This window comes from Boleophthalmus pectinirostris, unplaced genomic scaffold (genome assembly GCF_026225935.1).
Source record: "Boleophthalmus pectinirostris isolate CB_2022bp ecotype Guang Dong unplaced genomic scaffold, ASM2622593v1 HiC_scaffold_8, whole genome shotgun sequence".
NCBI lineage: Eukaryota > Metazoa > Chordata > Actinopteri > Gobiiformes > Gobiidae > Boleophthalmus > Boleophthalmus pectinirostris.
Window position 1 is genome coordinate 36,310,727 of NW_026571515.1, and position 17,260 is coordinate 36,327,986.

Genomic DNA, 17,260 nt, shown 5'->3' on the forward strand with positions numbered 1-17,260 from the left:
AGACTATCTGCATTTGAATACACAGTACTCATTACATATAGTAGTCGATGTTTTTCTACTAAATATTAGACAAACTTTAATGTATTAAATCAATAAAAACTAAAGTCCTAAAACACTTAAATGGGAATAGATTAATAAAATATCCTTCAGATTTTAGCGTATTTTATGCATACACGATTTTTTAAAAAATGTTAGAAGTTAAATGGGTAATAACAGCTATTTACAGCAGTCAGATTGGTTTCAATATATCACAATATTGCAATATAACATAAAACAATTTTGTCACATAAATCGGTAGAAAGATTATTAATGTCAACTAAGAAGAGATATTTCACTAGTTAAATCAAGATTATGGTCAAATTCAAGGTATTTATTTTTTACAGTGTAGTCTGAATAATTAGTATTAAGTAAACAGTGGACATGTGTTTGGTAATTGGTTGCTATGTTACACCTCAAGACAACAAACCGGATCTGCTGACCACTAGGCTTCCTTTTAAAGTTAAAGTTACTTCTGTCTATGTTAGCCGAAATTTTATACTTTTTACGAAAAGTCTCCAATATGTCGTCCGCTGCCCCCGTGCGTAAGATCCACTTCGGGAGCACGCAGGAGAGAAGGTTTGTGCCGTTCAGTTATCCCCCAAACCGACTGGGAAACGAGTACGCGCGGCACACTGCGCCCAACGTGGGACCGGGCAGCTACGAGAACCACCAGGTAAACTGGAGCCATAGACCGACCGTACATGTGACTGGAGCCTATTGTAGACAGACTGTCCATATGAATAAATAGACCACTGAAATAGTGAGGGCTTGAGCTGAGTGGAGACGGTTCAGATCTGGTTAGTCTTGGTTTAGTCTTGGTAGAGTGGGCTGTCTGGTGTAACCTTATTTGTTAAAGCAACACTGTCTAACTTTCTTGAGTACAATAATTGGGTGCTCTTAAGAACCAGGTTTGTGGAGGTGCAAGCCCTCTCACAGTAAGGACATGATTTCACACGTTTGTCAGTGTCTGGTTCAGGACTGATTTAGTCTCTAGGTTTAGTCTCTAGAGACATCCAATAATCTTATAAATAAAAAAAAATGCAGTGAACATGGAGGTTTGTGCACTCTGAGGACCCCAGGGACTTCCTGCTGGTGCCCAGAGTCAGGACTGAACATGGGGAGTCAGTGTTTGATTAACAGATCGACAGTGGGGTGGTGTGATTTTTATCAACTATGTCTTTAAGTTAAAAAAGTAAAGCTCTTTTTTAAACCGCACTGACGTCAAAAAAACAATTCACACTTTTATCAGCTCCACAATAGATTATTGCAATGCTCTTTACGTCAGTAGCAGCACGTTTTTTAACCAACAGCCCCAGACGTCAGCACATCACCCCAGTCCTTTTATCTCTTTCAGTTTCTTTCAGAATTGATTTTAAAATATTATTGTTTGTTGTTTCTCTTGCTCCTCCCTATTTGACTGAACTCGTGTCTGTCCACAGCTCAATCAGGACCTTAAGGTCAAATAACCAGCTTCTACTGGAAGTCCCCAGTAAGGCTCAGACAATGGGGTGATGGGGCGTTCTCGGTCTCTGGCCCCAGACTCTGGAACAAACTGCCCCCTGATATGCGCATCATCACAGACTTTGGCCTTTTTAAGTCCAGGCTCAAAACTTATCTATTCATTCTGGTTTTAACACTCAGTAATGCAGTGACACTTTGCACTATTTGTTTTATTTAATTGTTTAATGTTTGCATGTTTTTATATTGAGTTGATTTCAATCTCTCACCTCTGCTCCACAGTATGGCTCTATCGTGTATGACCTAGAAAAAACTCCCATGAGTCAAAAAGGCTATGGACTCTCAGCCAGGACTGCAAAGCGCTTTCCAACTGTCAGCAAGGTAAAGTACAAAATGTGCAATCCTTATCAACCAACTTAATGCCAGCTCTACAGTACAGCATCTATCTGTCTGTCTGCTTATGTATCTGTGTGTCTATCTATCTTGTGGAGCTAGCTATTATGTTAAAACATTGACAACAACAGCACATCCCTGTCAGTGTATTGGTCAGGGGTGATTGCTTTAGTAGAAGACAGTTTATTCTCCATATTAGTGTTTCCAAAAATGTGAGAAGGAGGTATTTACCCAAGGAGAGATTTTGGAAAACAAAATCTTAATCTTAATCTTGTATGGCATGTGCAGTTTCCACACATTCCCACATTCCCACGTTCCACACGTTCCCACATTTTTTCAAGTGTGTCAGAGCAGGCGGTCCATACCACAACTTATCTTTAAAAGTCTCAGGATCAATATTGTGGTTTACAATGAACAAAATGATAAATAATTAGTTAATAGTTTAATAATTTTATTATTTTTATTTTTGTTTCTGTCTTTCCCAGAGCGTGTCTCCCTCCCCTCAGCAGTACCAGCCGAATCAGGCCTTGTCCCGAATCATCCCTCCTGGAAATGCGCCGTTTAACTCCACAGCCCAGAGGTTTAAAATGGGGCCGGGCTCTGCAGAACAGAACCCCGGGTGAGACTAGGGCAAGTATTTAAAGGTGCATTATGTAACTTTTCTGGTGGAAGCTCCGTCAAACGCTTTTCTCTGTGGAGATGTTATTGCTTTATCTGGATTTTTTTACAGTATGGCATTAAACCTTTCTATCTTTATGGAGACCAAATCAGAGCAAGTTACATGTCAGATCTGTGGAGAGGCGACCACACTCACAGTCACAATGTCTTTCTAGGTATTTTTGAGCTATAAATCCAATGTTATACTGTGGAACATCCCCCTAACCAAAAAGTTACATAGTGCACCTTTAAGTACAGTTTTTTTTTTCACTCCTGTATCTGCCCTTTTACTTTAGTAACAAAATTGAGTACTTCATCCACTACTTCTCCTAGTACAGTCATACTTTAAAGCAACACTGCGTCGTGTTATCTGCTTGTATCTACTGAATTTTTATTTTTTTTAAAGTGCCTATGACAGGTTGGACTACTCTATTTTACTAAAACACAGATAAGATCATTATATTTAAGATTTTACAAAAAAAAAATCTTTCCCCCAATTTGGCATTTTTTAAGGTTTAAAATGTTACTTCTTGGTTGTAAAATCATGACATTACACTAGGGAATTCCATAAGTTTGAAGACCTAGTAACCATCTTGCACTGTGGGCCAAAACTCCTCTGATGTATACGGGAATTATTACTTGACCAAAAAAATGTAAGAAAACACCTTTTTTTTTTTTTTTAATTATATTTAAATCAGAGATCAGAAAAATGTGTTTCTTTTATGTAAATTGTACTGAACTTTTAGACATGATTCTCCCAACTGTGATGTCAGTATGGAACTCTTGTAATTTTCAACATATTTTTCAACTTTTCTTCAAAAATAGCTTTTTGATTTGTGTAAAACTGTAATTTACTTTTACAACAGGTATTATCCCACCAAATTAAGTCAAAATTGAAGTATGATCAAAACATGCCGACACAGTGTAATACCATGACATGTTATGTGCACATCTGCTGACCTGTACATGTCCCTCTCCACAGCCCTGGCACTTACAGTGTACATGGCACAGAGGCGCACAGGAGGGTGAGATGGCCCATGTGCTTCGGGAGTCCAGACTGGAACAGACTGCCTCAGCTGGACAAGACGTCACTCAGGGTCAAGGTGGGTAACAACTAAAGCAGTCGCAATACCCAAAAATACTTACATCCAAGTACCCAATTAAAATATCATTAAGTCATACAGGATTTAAACCAAAAATGTAAATTATTTTATACTAAGTAAAAAGTTTGTTACTGTTCTCATTGCTAAATCGGCTTATGCAATATCCGTATTTGAAGGTTTCAGCTTCCTGTTTACAGATACAACTTTAAGCCATTGAAAAGTTTAGTGCATTTTTTTCTCTTGTGCTAGAGCTTGTCTATATTCCTGTATGCATCCCTTCAAATAAGCAAAATAGATATAAAACAGCATTCCATCTAACAAAAGTGCAAGTTAACATGCTTGTTTTTGTTTTGCTTTTTCCCCAGATGCCCACAGAAAAGGAGTTTCTGAAGCAGAGGGGCCGACTGGCCTACCTCAGTCTGTACTATTGACACTGTAACATAAAGTTTTATATGAACAAATAACTTTTGGGCGTTAATTCTTCTGTCTTTCACTCATTTTAAAAAATCTCACAAACAATTATTAATAATAAAAAGCAATATTTTTATTTACAAAACCATTATCTGTCCATGAAACTCTAACCAAAGATACTGGTGAAATTAGACTAAACAAATAACAAAGTATTTTCAGTTTAAGTTGTGGCAAAGGATTCCACCTCCAAAAACAGATAGGGGGCACTGTTGTGCTTAGTGACAGCTAACTGTACCACTGTAAAATGTCTAAAGTCCTTCTACTGTAGTCCATAGTTATCATTTCTTTCTCCGGACTTTGGGCTTCTTGACCGGGCGGAGGTACGGATTGTCGATCATGTTTTCCTCGTTTGATTTTGAAGATGGAACAACAGCGCTGGGAGGGAGGAGGGAATTCTCTTTGTCCGCACTGGGGTCATCCTAAACAGAAAGACACAGTGGTTTAAGTCTCTGATCTGAAGTATTGCCAGATTATTTTATTGCAGTGATAAAAATCAGAACGAACTACATAGCCTATTGATACTTGTCTGTGTCATAACACTGGGGGTATTCTACATGTATGTCTATGGTGGAATGTTTAGCAGACAAAATGCACACATTAGCAAACACTGTCACATATGTTAAGATTGTCTGAAAGCTCAAGAAAAAAATACTAAATGGATTTAAACATCCCAGTTTCATTATTTCCTTCAATTGGGTGTTCTTTTCTGTCAAGATCATAAGGGCTAAGCTTTTTTTTTCACCAGATGTCCTTACTGTCATAATCATACGATACATGAGGTGATAATAGGCCAAGTTCCTGATTAATCCTAGTCTAGAACAGTTTTAGAACTGAATCTGATTTAGCCTTTGTTAGGTCACAGTGTTGTTCCAATGTAGACTGTCATGTAGTCGATCTCAGTTTTGATTTGGATCTGCCTTGTTCTGCGTTAGACTTTATGTGCACTAAGTGTTTTAGTTCAATAATGTAAAGATTAGGCTATTGTTACATTATTGGTTATTGTTAAAACAGTCAAATATAACATACAGTGATATTGTGTCCAGTGATGTTCTCGCTGTCTGTCTGGTCGTCTTGTTCAGAGGAATCTGTCTCCTCTAAACTCTGCAGTTCCAGCTCTGAGGGCAAGAGGGCGCTGAGGTATGGAATCGCACTGGGTTTTGCTGCAATTACTGAAACAATAAAGGAGATGACAAAATATGATTAAAATGACAGTTTTCATAGAAATAACAAGAAAACCCATGACAAATGTGTGTAGAGTTTTAGCAGACAGGACCGCTACTTGGATGTGAAAATTTTAAAGGTTACGGTACATGTTATTGTCCCCACAGTGAAATTTGTGATCTGTGTTTGACCCATCCTACAATGTCTTTGGGGTTTAACCTCTCAGGAGCAGTGGAACCAATCTGCAAATTTTGAGCTAACCTTGGTTATGACCTTAGTTGCCTTAGCTGATAAATTTGATTGTGCATATTTTGGGTTCATTCACTCACAGGGAAATGTGGTGACGTCATCTTTGAACAGAGTCTCAGTTTCTCCGGTTTTGGCCATAAACCTGGTCAGTGCACGTTCCACATCCCTCCTCTGGGTGGCAGCCTTCTCTCGGACCACCTGGTAGTCAGACACAGGCTCTCGGAAGGTCTGCAGAAGAAAGGGTGTAGCAGGTTACAGTCATGTCATACAACATTAACAACATTATCAAAATAGCAGTCATTTCAATCTGAGCTGGATTGCAAGGCTGAAATATGACTAATTTGATTTATATCTCTGTAATTACTAAACTTATCCACATGAAGAACAATTCTCTAAACATTGTATCAAAAATTAAGTGATTGCTTTCACTAGCAAATCTATTGAAAGGAACATTTCTCAACCCATTTGTTGTGTATATTACATTTGGAGATATCTTTCAAAAACAATTAATCGTTCACACAGCGAATACAGTCTGTTGTTAGAGATCATTTGTTACAGTGTGAAACAGATGTAGTTTTTCTTACAGGAGTTTTGATGTAGGTGTGAGGGTCAGGGAAGTCTGGGAAGTGGCTGGGAATGTGAGCAGGATGAGTGCGCTTCTGTCCGGCTGTGAGGGCTTTGGGGGTCACAGGGGGGTTCGTCACAGGAGCTGTAAATCAGAATAACACGATTTTTTACACAAAACAAAAATAAAAATCCATATGTATTTTCTGATATTACTATAAAAATATACACAACTTTTTCATAGACTTTCAAAATTTCAAATGTATCCTGGGTTGAATGTATTGTTTTTAAGCAACAAGGATGTCAAAGTTATGTGGTAACCATTAAAGGGATCAGTTAATTAAAGTGTTTCACTATTCTTTGGTTAAAGGATCAGTGAATAATTGTACATTTTAGATGTTTCTCCTCACAATAATCATGTCACTAAAATTTCATATTGTGACTTCCCAATACAGAGCCTTTATTAAGGGTTTACTTACGTGCAGTTATTACCATCCTTTGAGACCTTTTGGCATATACAGGTAGAGTGTCTACATTCAAACCTGTCAAATACAATAATGAACATTTTCAGAACAACATTTATGAATTGCACAAAGGTTAAAGGTTAAATACTGTATATATGATTCTCAGACTTACCCATTTCTATGAGAGTTACCACAGCGTCTGATAAAGTGGGCACACTCCTGGCCGTGTGCTCACAATATGCTTTAGCACAACGCCCGATTTCAGTTATGTCTGAAATGCAACGGGAAGGCAATTCAGTGATAATAGGTGAATGCAGTTTTTTCTGTTAAGTAGTACATAAACAAGTCATCACCCTTACTGTTGTCTTTGGTCAAAAATTAAACTGTAGTTTTTGTAGAAGTAATTGTAAGAATGGGAAAATAAACATTTGCCATAAGATGAGAGAAGACACAACATAGAGTCCACAAGATAAGACCAGACTTTGACATAATAAATTCATTGTGCGAATCACTTGACAATTCTGGCCTCATTTAAAAAAAAAATTTTCTATTTAATATTTATGCTGTCTTTGCAGAATGGCTTATTTGAACTACAGCTTCTAAAAAGTCACAAGTGCTTAACACATTCTTTTTTTGTCCAAGGCAAATATATTTAAAAATCTCACAAGGTCATTTTGAAGCAGGTCTTCTCATGTTTTCTTGAAGATTGCTTATTATTTGTGCTTTTAATCTTATATAATACCCTCAGAGCTCAGTGTTTAGGCATATGACCTCAAGTGTGAAACCTTTTTATGGGCTTGTGAAATGGGGCTCATGTTTCATGTTTGAAATATACTAAATCCTTGTGGCAAAACAGAGATACATACAGCTCTGCATCATTTCCGTGAGTGTCTCGACCGCTGCCTTTTCCGCACTCTCGAAGCCACTCTCTGTGAGGAGAGCACTCACAGCCACCTGCAGAGTGCGCCGCCGAGCAAGGCAGTAGTTCTCTGAAGGACTGGAGCTCGACTTACTGCTGCCACGCTACAGATAGACAAACAGTAAACAATATGAAAACAGTATGTAAATGTGGGGTGCGGAGCATAATATCACACAGAAAGGTAGAGGGGAAAAATAAGAGAAAAATACCTTTAGAGACATTTACTACTTAAAAATACACAGTAACTATAAAACATGAAGTCTCTTTTTCGTTTTAGTCTTGATGTAATCTGACTGAGAAAGCATTTCCAATGAATACTCCAAAATGTTTAAATAATAATCCAGTTCCAAAGGTGAATTTAAATTGTTTCTTTAAACCAAGAACATAAACATCAAGAAGAGCAAACAACAGGTTTATTTACAATAAGTAAGAGTATTGTTTTATTCTAATCAGTCTGTGGTCAGTCCAGGTTGTAGAACATTACTGATAACAACAGAACGTCATTGACTCACTTATTACAATGTATATGGACCAGACTATAAATGAATAGTTAGAGTTGCTCTATATGGTCTCTATCTTGACCATTTTTATCAACTTTGCACTGCTTCGGCTGAACTATTTGCAAGAACAAACCTTTACTTATTGTAACATTCCTGGGACATGTATTCGTGGCTTCTCTCCACACTTCACTACACAACTTCACCAATTATTTTAACATAGGCTGACCAGACATTTACCCGGGACAGTTTCAGTTTAGAGCCCTGTGTCTCCTGCCCCAGCAGATTTATCCAAAACCAGTGATTTGTCCCAGTTTTATACAAGAAATGTCAAAGGTATTCCTATTTTTGATCAATTTGATCCCTGCTAACAGTAAAGAGAGGCATATATTGACATTTATTTGGGTAAAATACAGAAAAGCTGCTTAAAAATGACCAAAACACAAAGAAAATGTGACTATACTGACTCACATGTTAGTTACGAATGAGCCAAGTGCAGAACAGTTTTCCTTAATTACGCACGCATTTCATAATTTTATTATTATCAACCATACCTAACCAAGAGTGTCCCCGTTTGTGATTTTGAAATTCTGGTCACCCTATTATTTACAATTGTTTCAGTGATTAGCAACCACGTCTCTTGTTTACTTCTCATCGTGTAGCACAAGTCACACATTTATGGACTTCACTACCATCCATATTCCCGTGTGGATGATAATAAAGCTAAATCGCTCATATGTTTTGTTGACATAAGGATCGGTGAGGTTGTTCGTTTGTAATTTCATAAAACACTTGATTTAGTGAGAGCAGTGCACTAGGCTAGCATGCTAACACTGAAGCTAACAGTAAATGCCGTGAGTAAAGCGAAAATGAAGCCTTTACCCCGGAGCTTCCCGAAGACACCGCAGGGTCCGCCATCTCCTCCCCACCGGACGTTCAGTTTCCCGTTTATCCTACGATTATAGATGAAATAAGTAGATTTTAGTGCATTCATTTAGCCGCAGTTTGTTGATGGAAAGGATGGTACGTCATTTCCGCCTGTGACCGGATGTTGTTGGTTTTAGCCGCAGTTAACCACGCCGTTTAGTGTTCGCAGGTGGAATTGCAGACTGGAGCTGAACGCGTCCTCAGCATTGATCTGTTATTCTGTTATTTATTTATTAAACAGCCGCGCCTCCAGCAGCACAGGATCAAAAGAGGGTATATAAACAAAATATATGTTTGAACTATCGAAAAAAAATAAGAATATTTGTACATTGTAAGTAGACTGTTGTGTTGTCGAAACACATCTGTAAAGTTGAATTTCACTCAAGTAAGAGTAACTTAGAAAGTGTTAGATAAATATATAAATATAGTGTGACCAGATGTCCCTATTTATCCGGGAGAGTTTGAGTTTTGAGCTCTGTGTCCCCTGTCCCTGCAGATTTACACAAAACCAGTGGTTTGTCCCAGTTTTATACATCTTCCTATTTTTGATCAATTTGATACCTGCTAACAGTAATGGGGCATATTTGAGGACACACAGAAAACCTACTTAAAATGAATGAGCCGAGTGCAGAACAACTTTCCTTAATTACGCACTCGTTTCACAATTTTATTATTACCAACCACCACAAACTGGGGGCGTCCCAGGTTTTTTATTTTGAAAATGTGGTTACCCTAAATATATACAGGCTGTGGTAACCTCTGATGTAAAATGTGAGGAAATTTGATGTAAATGGAAAAATAAAACTTTGCACAAAATACAGTATTTTAAATCTGGATAAACCACGACAATTAGAAAAACAAAATAATATTCTAAGGTAAGAAATGCAAATGTTTTCATATTGTCAACATAAAGCTTACTCAGGTAAGAATACTGTTACATTGTCAAAATATATTACTCAAGTAGGAGGAAAAGTATAAGTGTCTGAAAACTATTTGCTTAAGTCCAGTTTTATTCAGAAGTTAAATCAGGCCAAACTAAGTAGGCAAAATGGGACTTTAGCCTACTCTCCACTTCTACAGAGGTCATGTCAATAATGTCAGGACACGATGAACTGTCGGTTAAGTCTTTTATTAGAAAAAGTAAACAATCTTACAAAAGGTAAATAACATTAAATAACAGGATATTTTGCACCTACATGTGGGGCTATGATTATACAAAATTATAATGACATCTGCTGCCCAGCAGCCAGAACTGTAACCTGCAGTTTTCTCAAGCAAAAGATATTTTTATACTAAACATTTGAGGACATTTCCCCATTCAAAACAGAATATTTCATCATTCTGAAACCCATGAATATGTAAAAAAGTATACATTTGACAAAGTGTTTCTCAAAAGAATGTAAGCTGGAAGGGTTGCTGGTTCAATCCTGTCTGCCCTAAACATAAACATTTGTTACATCCTTGGGCAAGACACTTCACCCCATTCCAACTTGAGTTCAGTCACACTGTAATGTTTCTGATTGCTACAGGAAGGGCATCTGGCATCAAAATCTTGGTCAATGTGGCCCTCTGTTCTTATGAAGCATGTTGTCGGTTGGCAGAGGTCCTCCTGTTTTCTTCCCATAGCGTTGGTTCTCCCTTGGTCTTCTCCAGGCCTGATCTCTGGACCTGTGCTTCACTTGTCAGTGCAGGGACAGCCCGTGTCTCATCTGTGTCTCTCATTATCATGTCTGCAGAGGTGTCTTCGTACTCTTCTGATCTGAAGATGCTCTGGATCACGGCTCCTATGGCCCCCAGCACAGCCAGAGTGGATCCGATGGCGTAGATCTTCACCATCTGACGAGTGGGCTTCTGCTGCAGCATCTCCTTGATGAATGGGAGCAGCTCCTCCTTTGTGTCCATTTGGAGAATGTCTGTGGGAAAGAAGAGGTGTAAGGTGAGTCAAAGGCGAGTTAAATGATCAACTGCAGAACATGAAAAGTATAATAGTCACAAGAAATACGTCTAATCTAATAGTCAAAGGTCCAAATCTGGTGGAGAATCCCCCATCTGCTCATCAGTGTTATTGCCTTGCCTGTAATGCACCATAGTATGCTATGAAATCGCCTGTAATCACATCTGTAATTTATTCAAATAAAATACGAGTTTTTGGTTTTTAGTTTGCACAATTTTCAGCTATTTTATGGAGCATTTCAGACAAAACAACTTACATAGTGCATCTTTTTCAACTGACCCAGTTTTATTATTAGGCACAAAGTTCATTAGCCTAGCACCCATTTAAAAAAATTTAAATATGATCCAACAACTTGCACACAATGACTAGACCTATACACGTACACATATGTTTTCTATATTCTGCTATATTCATTACATTATTATTTTTCATTATTCAGAAAAATTAGAAAAAATATTTGCAATTTTCTAGGTATCACAAAAACATGTAAATTTAAATTAAGTTTGTAAAAAAAATCATATGGAAAATAATAATTCTGAGATAAGAATTGATTTATATCTTCTTGAAATTCATATCAAATAGTATAAGAATTGAGTTGCACACCTTAATACACTGCAATTAAGAAATAGTAAGTAATACCAACTTACTTAGTGTGACTCTGTGCAGGTCTGTCTTTGGAGGAATAATGTGATGATATCCATGCACCCGGAGCAGGTACTCTTGTGTTTTAAAGTGCTCCCCTGGCCCCGCCCACAGGGGGCAGGTGTATGTGTAAGAGGACGGGGGAGTTGCCTCATGATTGTGGAGGAGGTCAGAGGTGACACTGTGACACTTTGCACGCACTCATTTTAAGGTGCTACTTTTTAGTTTACAACTCAACAGTGGGGTCATATGAGGTGAACTATGGCATTGATCTGCATCAGGAGAGACACACAGGCCAATCCAGGCTATAAGCTAAAGACTGCACCGAGAAACAAAACAGTTACAATAATGTATTTTTTTTAAGAACATCTTTGTATTTGTTCATTTCTGCAAATACATATACTTTCAGAACAATAAACACTAATAACAACTGATTTAAATGGTTGAAATAAACACAAAAATAAATAAATAAATAAATATGTCACATTTTTCAAAATTCATTATTTTATGTTGACCCAAAGCAAATTATTTGGGTTATTATAAGATCTATGCTGGAATATGTTCATTTAAATGCACATTATCAGATTTTCTCCATGTATATCAGCAGTTGTTACAGATGTATTGTATAAATGGCTCTTGAGGTCAAAATAAGTTGTTTTGAGCATTGATGTGATGGCAAAACTCTGCTCTGGTCTCTGAGAGTTGTGAAAAGAGTTTAGAAACTTATTGTGATGAATAATTAGGATGCTCTGAATGCATAAGAAAAGTGAGGAATAACTGTGGATCACTGCAAACTGTTTCAAATGAACGAGTTCTGCTGAAACATTTTTAAACAATAAAAATCAGATACAGTTTAACATAACCTTTTCAAATGGGATGATGGTTACATGATATATAACCTATTAGTAAAAATAACTACATTAAAGATGCATTTTAATAATTTTCTGGGTACACCAAAGATCATAAGCAAGTATGTCTAAAAATGTATGTAATGTTCATCAAAATCACAAGATCAATAATATCTTAATAACAAAATAAACCAAATAAATGAGCTTCAAATTTTTTTTACAGTGTACAGTCTGATATTGACCTGTGATAAGTGAAAGGCAGGGTCCAGTCAGTCATGAGAGGTCGTGGTGCTGTGCTGCATGTCCACGCTCTGGCCTCTGACCCCTGACCTCTGCCCTGCTTATGATGGACAGTGTGTGTGTGTGTGTGTGTGTGTGTGTGTGTGTGTGTGTGTGTGTGTGTGTGTGTGTGTGTGTGTGTGTGTGTGTGTGTGTGTGTGTGTGTACGTGTGTGTCTGTTGTTGTGAAATGATCTTTTTAGAGCCATGTGGAGCTCTGGGGACACACGGGGACAAAGCACCATGACAGCAACACATGTACAGACAAACTTTATTGATCCACTTTGACCAGTTCACATTCTGGATGATGTAATGGTCCTAACCATATGGGAGATGCACAGTTTTTGAAAGAAATATCTAACATTAAACTCCACAAATGCCACAAACGCTGAATCTTCTCATTATTTGTTTGGGATCGGCTCCACAAACCTGCTATATTAATCTCATGGTTTAAAGTCCTTTCAGATGACAAAGATCACGTCTTTGGGGCTGGCCAATGGCACGACTTTCTGAAGCGATTGTGAAAAAAATATTTGACTTTAGTTCATTTATACTGACAGTAAAGACGCTGAACTTTGTGCCAGTTTTTGTTTCATGTGAATAGGCCCAGTAATTACAGAGATATGAAACATAAACCAGGTCAACAAATCTGTTATCTGACAACAGCAAATTCCACCTCCAGCTAAAACTAGTTTAAAGTATAGGGATTTTACATGGTTATGTCATTGCCTATTGACCGTGTAGTTCCAACATGTTTGAGACAACTGAACAGTAAATACATTACAGCATATTCATTTTTTATTGTGATTTCTTTTAAACATGCACTATGTAACTTTTCTGACGGAGGGTCTGTCACCTGTTTGTCTCTATCCAGGTGTTTTTAAATGCGTGCAAGGTTGCTTTCTCCTACCTGACAAGCTATTGTTTTGTAAGAAAAACTGTATTGTTTTATGGTTAAAGTCAGTATGTAACTTAATAGACAATAAATACACAAAAAAATATGCAATTATTATTATTTTTTTTTCATTTTGGTTGTTTATTGCACTGAAAAAGTTTTTAAAAATATATATGCGTCCTTTCTCTGAGCGAGCTTTCATCACCACAAACCTGACTCTTGTACCATTGCCATAATATTCCACAATATGGTATAAAACATATCTGTCTTTATGGAGAATTTAAAGTGTGTAATATACCTAATAATAGAAAATTTGCTTATTTCCATCTGATGTTGTCCCTATGGAAACACAGAGGCAAGACAAGTTTATTTGTATAGAACAATTCATACACAGAATAAGAAAGACATTAAAATCACAATACAAACAAATCAAAACAAAAATAATCACCATAAAAAGAACATTAAAAGAGAAGAGAGAAGAATAAAACCTTTTCTGTCATATGCAGCTAAACAGAAGTGTTCTAAGCCTGGATTGAAAGAGTCAAAGTAGAGTCTTGGAGGACTGTTTCAGTTTATAGCTGAATAACACGGATATGTCTCTCTTCTGCTTTCTGCTTCGTCTGCTTTAGACAGTACACGTTTGATTTATGCTGTGTTTTTAGATGGTAAAAAGCTGCAGATGTTATTGATTCAATGTGACTGTTAAAATTCAAGTCTGAGCCCATCATTAGCTTCAGATTTGTAGTCCTTGGTGACTGCTGACACGCTATAAAAGACGTGTCCCCTCTCTGTTTACACAGTGCACTTAAACAGTAAAGTCTTAAATGAAGACATCTCACAGGTCCATGTACTGTTCACCTCTTAGAGATGAGAAGGTCAAAGTTGAGACAGCTGCCCCCTGTCTGTCAAACACACTCATGCTTTCCCCAGCACTGGGTAAAGTGATGAAATGCACTTTTATTTTTTCATCATGTGAAGAAAAGATAAGAGAACCATTATCTGTAGCGTGGAAATTTACTATTACAACAGAAAAGTACAAGAACTGCAATCATGTACAAATGTGCACTCACTTGTTTGTTGTTTGTTGCACAGTATGGCTTTAAACTTATACCTACTTACTCACAGTTATTCAGTCTCTGAATTTAGGAGTTGTTATTGCTCTAAAATACCTCAGAAAAACTATAATCTAATACATTTGTGCTGTGAGGAGGCTCCTCTCCACAGATCTGACCTGTAACTGGGCCTCTTGATGTCACCTGGCCTGCTTTTCTCAACGGAGAAAGATAAGTTTAATGCTGCACTGTGGAATATTCCAGGCAAAGCTTTCCGCTAGAGAAGTTAGATAGAAAGTTAAAGCCATACTTTGGCTCATTCTCCATGGAATAGACACGTGTTTGGCCAAAAGAACATTTCCATGGAAACAAGCAGGAGAAGGCTCTTTTCCAGCCCAAATAAGGCAGGTTTGTGGAGATGCAAGCCTTGCTCACAGTAAGAATGCCTGATTTGTTCAGATTTTCAGTCCAATAAACACATCATTTTATTTGTAACATTTTTTTATTTATAAAAATAAAATTTTTGAGACTATTTATGACTAAAATGTTACATACTGTGGCTTTAAAGAGCAGGTAACATGCCTAGGAAAGTTCCACTTGTCTCATAAACAATGCTATCGGCTCTTACGGTCTATAGGTCATGTTCTGTCATGATGTCTGTCCCTCACCTTTCCCCCAGTTCATCGTTTCACACATTTCCAGTAACTTTAAACATGTCCTCAGACTGTTATTTTGGGAGCCTCATGTTTGCTGTGCTTCCACGTCTGGTGAAGGCTGCTTTGTTTGTGGATCTTTGGCCTACATAACCACTCCCTCTATCGACCAATGCTCCTTGTGTCTCTGGTCCTCCCAGTCCAGGTCCAGGTGTGGTTTTGGGGCAGAGGGTTTGCAGAGCTGGTGTTGTACACGTGATGAGGTTTTGAACAGAGGAGTGAGTCAGTACAGAGAGCTCAGAGCCACGGTGACACACTTTATTTACATCAAGAGCATCAGCATCAGAGACATCAGCCATTCTGATTGTGCTGTCCATTCTCATCTAGTGCAGTCCACTCTGGTCTTCTTCTGTTGTAAGAATGACGTATAGGCCATGATAACAACATGAGCTGGAAGTGAGCAAAAAGACAAAGGTGCAATTTCTTTATCAAATTGGAAACACTGCTGTGTCTGAAGCTCTGGAACTGTAGTTAGCTGTCTTACTAAAGTTAGACAATAGAGTTTTTTATTTCATAAACATGTTCTACCAGTGTCCCCAGGTAGGAGCCAGACATGTTCAGATCAAATGTGGATTTTATTGGTAACAATTGTGATGTTGATTTAAAAATATTGGACATGAAGAACAAGTTGTTTATGTTATCCTTTGCTTTTGTTTTGGTTTTCAAGATAATTATCCAATCACAAAGCAGAATGAGCCTCACATTAGTCCCTCATTTGGGTTGCCAGTTTGAATGCTGAAATCCAGTTGGTTTAAACCTGAAATGTCTCTCTCTGATCTGAATGGTCACTACCTAAACCCCAGCAGCCAATCATGCTCAGTGCTAGTGCAGCCTCTGGAGCTCAGGGAGTGGCTTCTGTGAACTGGGGGAAAGGTAAGAGGTGAACAAGTGCTTTGCCCAAACACATGTACCAACCACCAGCATGTATTGACCAGAGCAGAAGTTGGATTTGAACCATCACCCCCTCACTGAGCCGCTGCCAAGCTCCAGCTCACAGCAGTATTTTCCAGTGTTCTAAATACATGCTAATCCTCCATAGGCCTGTTTGGCTGATGTGGCTAATCCCATGAACTCGGGGTTTAGGTTAGTTTGATTAGGCTGGGGCAGGTCACAGCATCAGCTCAGGAAATACAGACAGAGAAAAGCTGACAAATAATCACATTACTATAATTGAATAAATCTAGTAATTGTACTCTTTGTGTCGATTTTTAAAACTTTGTGCAGATGGGAGTTTATCATAATTTTAAATCTAATGAATCAAGTTTTGGATAGAATACTAGTTTAAAATGCTATCAAATCTACGTAAAAATAACTAGTACTTTGAGTAGTATTTGAGTAGTACTTTTAAGATGTAATTACTAACAGTATGATAGTGAGTACATTTTTTGACTTTAAAAAAAAAAAAAAAAAATTCTGTACACTATCACCGGTGGCTAATACACAAAAATGGTCCAAGCTAGATATACTTAAAGTTTAATTGCAATCAAAATTGTAAAATAAATAAAATGCTGTAATATCTCCTCCATATTTCAGTCTTTTTACTAAATTAAACTAAAATTCTCCTTTTTAATGTGAATTTTAGTCCAGACATCTTTCCAAACAATTGTCCTTTCGCTCAAAATACCAGGAAAACCAATCAATAAATCAATAAACCACTATTTTTAGATCCTGAAAATACACAGACAACAGAGTGAGCAGTGCAGTTTTATTCATGCACAGACGTCATAATACAAAAATCATATTATATTGCATTTCTACCACCGCTCGACGGTCAAAAAACTCCACCACGACATTAAAATCTTCCCTTTATACTTTCATAATAATAAATACATTTTCATTTGACAATTAGTTACATAAAAACAATCATGTGCTGTACCTCGGCTCAAAATAGCAGGCAGATTAATGTATGGACTTCAAGGCGCAATGTGTAACTTTTCTGGTTGTATCCACGGAGATGTTATTGCTTTGCCTGGAAT

The 17,260-nt window shown here is 37.5% G+C and overlaps 3 protein-coding genes across 3 annotated transcripts; 1 reads left to right on the forward strand and 2 right to left on the reverse strand.

Moving 5' to 3' along the window:
• The first annotated feature begins 85 nt into the window (after positions 1-85).
• LOC110154029 (protein pitchfork) lies at positions 86-4,100 on the forward strand. Its single transcript, XM_020917961.2, has 5 exons — positions 86-712; positions 1,780-1,878; positions 2,376-2,509; positions 3,530-3,650; positions 4,016-4,100. The coding sequence occupies exons 1-5, from the start codon at positions 518-520 to the stop codon at positions 4,079-4,081; spliced, it is 615 nt and encodes a 204-aa protein (XP_020773620.1). The 5' UTR covers positions 86-517; the 3' UTR covers positions 4,082-4,100.
• A 69-nt stretch (positions 4,101-4,169) lies between these two features.
• Positions 4,170-9,012, reverse strand: taf8 (TAF8 RNA polymerase II, TATA box binding protein (TBP)-associated factor). The gene is made up of 8 exons (XM_020917966.2): positions 8,858-9,012; positions 7,426-7,582; positions 6,732-6,830; positions 6,575-6,637; positions 6,116-6,240; positions 5,612-5,759; positions 5,148-5,290; positions 4,170-4,540 (listed from the first exon to the last, which is right to left on the reverse strand). The coding sequence occupies exons 1-8, from the start codon at positions 8,891-8,893 to the stop codon at positions 4,400-4,402; spliced, it is 912 nt and encodes a 303-aa protein (XP_020773625.1). The 5' UTR covers positions 8,894-9,012; the 3' UTR covers positions 4,170-4,399.
• Positions 9,013-10,021: 1,009 nt separating this feature from the next.
• g0s2 (G0/G1 switch 2) lies at positions 10,022-11,546 on the reverse strand. The gene is made up of 2 exons (XM_055166256.1): positions 11,504-11,546; positions 10,022-10,815 (listed from the first exon to the last, which is right to left on the reverse strand). Exon 2 carries the CDS (start codon positions 10,802-10,804, stop codon positions 10,478-10,480), a length of 327 nt encoding a protein of 108 aa, XP_055022231.1. The 5' UTR covers positions 10,805-10,815; positions 11,504-11,546; the 3' UTR covers positions 10,022-10,477.
• Between the last annotated feature and the right edge of the window lie 5,714 nt (positions 11,547-17,260).